Source organism: Blastomyces dermatitidis (assembly GCF_000003525.1).
Source record: "Blastomyces dermatitidis ER-3 genomic scaffold supercont1.4, whole genome shotgun sequence".
Lineage (NCBI taxonomy): Eukaryota > Fungi > Ascomycota > Eurotiomycetes > Onygenales > Ajellomycetaceae > Blastomyces > Blastomyces dermatitidis.
This window is the reverse complement of record NW_025544777.1, coordinates 46838-49859: the sequence shown is the minus strand read 5'-3', so window position 1 is coordinate 49859 and position 3022 is coordinate 46838. Positions and strand designations below refer to the sequence as shown.

The following is a 3022-nucleotide window of genomic DNA, read 5'->3' as shown; positions in this document are numbered from 1 at the left end:
GATTGAGAATTCCTCTTCATCAGCAAGTACTGATTGACTTTTTACTATCATCTTATAATAAGGTATCTTCTCAGTATCACATTTTATTCACAGACTGATGATCAGACTGAACATCAGAATCAGATATTAGAACAGCATCTTCAAGTATTCTATTCATATTATCAGAATAATTGACTCAAACATCTTCTAACTGCTGAATTTGTATATAATAATGCAAAGAATACAATCTTAAAGATATCTTCTTTCTATACTTATTATGAATATAATTCTTTGTTACTCAGTGACATCACAAATGACATTTCAAAGAGAGAAATAGACAGTCAGAATGTTAAACAGGTACAGAGAATAGAGTATTTCTCAGTATTAGAAGTAAAAGTGAGATTAGAACTTTTAAATAAAATTTATAAGAAGGCAGTGAAAAGCATTCACTATGCTCAGAAGTAGTAGATAAAATACTATAATTGAAAACATCTTTTAATGAAGTTCTTGATAGAGGATTAAGTACTACTTTCAGCAAAGAATATCAAGATAATGAGACTGTGTAAGAAGCTCAGTGAGTAATGACTAGAATCTTTCCTGATAACAAGAGTGATGAATAAGCAGATATATAAGTTGAAATTACTCACAGAATTGAAATCAATTCATTCTGTTTTTCATATTTTCTATTTGAAGCTCTATAAGCAATGCTCTGAGATGAAGTCATCTTGACTGAATGATATTGAGATCAAGAGTGATACTGAATATCTTATAAAGAAAATATTGAATAACTGAACATATTACAGCAAGCTCTAATATCTTATTAAATGAGAAGATTATTTATTATCAGAGAATTCATGAGAACTACTTAAGTATTTGAAAAATACTGAGAAAGAGATTACAATCTATGAGACAGCTAGTAGAGACTGTCTCATTACATGTCAGAGATATTGAGCAAGAAATGCTGCTTAAGACTTCTCATTTTTCTCAAAGGGTTTTTTAGAGATGATCTTGCAGTGATGAGCTGGTATCTTGTGAGCTCTGTAGCACTCTTCTTCTATTTTCTCTCAAAGAGTTTTTTAGAAGTTTAATGAGACTACACAAGTGTAAAATTCCTGAAGTGATTAATAAGAAAAGAAAGACATATTTGAAATTAATAAAGATTAATATTATTGATCTACAGATCACTGCTATTCTAATAGAGCTGCAGCCTGCTGAAAAAGTAAAAAGAGAAATCAGAGTCTACTTATCAACAATTACATCTTCATCAAACTTATTCTTCACTGTTGAAGTCTTCAGCACTGATATCTTTGTCTGCTGAGAAGTTAGCACTGCAGTACTGTAGAGAAGTATGCTGCAGAAGAATATGAAAGATACTGAAAGTATCAACTTATTAACTTACAAAGTATCTCAGTCATCTACTTCAACTGAAGTGAGATTCTCTTTAATCAGTAATTAATCTCTGTGATGCTTTCAACAGCAGTATTGACTGATCTCTTCTTAGAGTCAGTCATTCTGAGATGTTTTTTCATCTTAAAGATTCACACTTTCATCTCTTTTTACAGATAAGTAAGAAGAATCTTCTCAGTCTTGACAGAATCTATCAATACTTGAAGCTTCAAGACTCTTACTCTGTACTGCTTGAGTATCTAGACTTCTTATCAGAGTTAACACAACATCTTTCTATGAGATAATACTTACAGAGAGACAGAAGTCATTGTTACAGATATAACAGAAACAATGAGAGTGAGAGAAGAAATAAATATATAAAATCCTTTCTTTCTTCAGCTGCTTAGTGCAGTGCAGACAAGTGATAGTATCAGTCAGAGACTGCATCAGAGTCTTCTCACAGAGAGAAGATAAAGAAACTATGAAATTCTGCAAACTCAACTCAGTAGTATCTCAAGCAGGGCTTGAGTATGTGAGAGAGAAACTACAGATTGAGCTTCTCAGAGTCACTGTTTCTGAAATCAAGCTCTTTTCAGGTTTCTCTCTGAATGATCACACAGGGTCATACATCACTGTGTTGATTGAGAGAGGGAACAGCATCACAATAGCAGCAGAGAGGGCAGAGAAAGAACTGAACACAGACAAACTGACTAGTAGAAGAGATGACACCTCACTGCAAGGCATAGTGACTACTGCTGTGACTGCAAGAGAAGTAGAAGAAGAAGAAGAAGATATGAAAATGAGAGCAGTGCTTCTGCAGCTCAGTGACACTGCTGTCTTCATCTTTAACTGAGCTTTCTTAACAGTCACAGAGACTGCAGTCACATCATGAAGACATTTACTCACTAGAAAAATGTCAGAATAAGTCTTTTATTATTCTTCAAGAATAATACTCTCAGACACTCACTGTTGTAATTGAGAGAAAAGAAGAAAAATATTTCATAGAGAGAGAAATCTTTTTGAAAAATCCTGCTACTAGTGTTAGCTTTGTCTCTAAAATACATCACTTTTACAGGGAATTTCATATATAAGATGAAATATGATGAGAGATCTGTAAGTCACTTATTAACTACATTTTTCACATTTCAAATTGATATATAAGGAACTCACTTATCATGTGTTTGATTTGAATGAAGATGAGTAAAGACAGATCTACACAGGTAGCAGAAAAACTCATCTATTTCTTTATATCATACACAGTACATATGCTGTCAATTGATTGATAACTGTTGCTATACAACAAAGATAACTTCTAATCTGATAATCTTGAGAGTATAGAAACTATGCTCTTAAAGAGAAGAGTATTATCACACTCTCAGCTGTGTTAAGACTCTGTTATAGTTTCATACAGCTCATCACTTTCATGCAGATAATTTCATCCTGTCTGAACCAGTTTTCTAACTGCTCTTTGACATTATTCAGATATATTATAGAAAGATACAATTGATGAATATAAGAACCTCACTTCTATATAAGATCAGCAGATTACTTTTTCTTGACAGTGAGACACTGCTGAGGTATTACTTCAGCTATTCTTACTCATGAAATGAGAGAAGGTATTCACTTATTGTCTATATAGAATAGCTAGATACTGACT

At 32.6% G+C, this 3022-nt stretch overlaps 1 protein-coding gene across 1 annotated transcript; it reads left to right on the top strand.

Moving 5' to 3' along the window:
• Positions 1–1846: 1846 nt before the first annotated feature.
• On the top strand, positions 1847–2218 carry BDCG_03886 (uncharacterized protein; the record flags this gene model as incomplete). Its single annotated transcript, XM_045419556.1, has 1 exon — positions 1847–2218. One exon carries the CDS (start codon positions 1847–1849, stop codon positions 2216–2218), a length of 372 nt encoding a protein of 123 aa, XP_045275825.1.
• Positions 2219–3022: the final 804 nt, after the last annotated feature.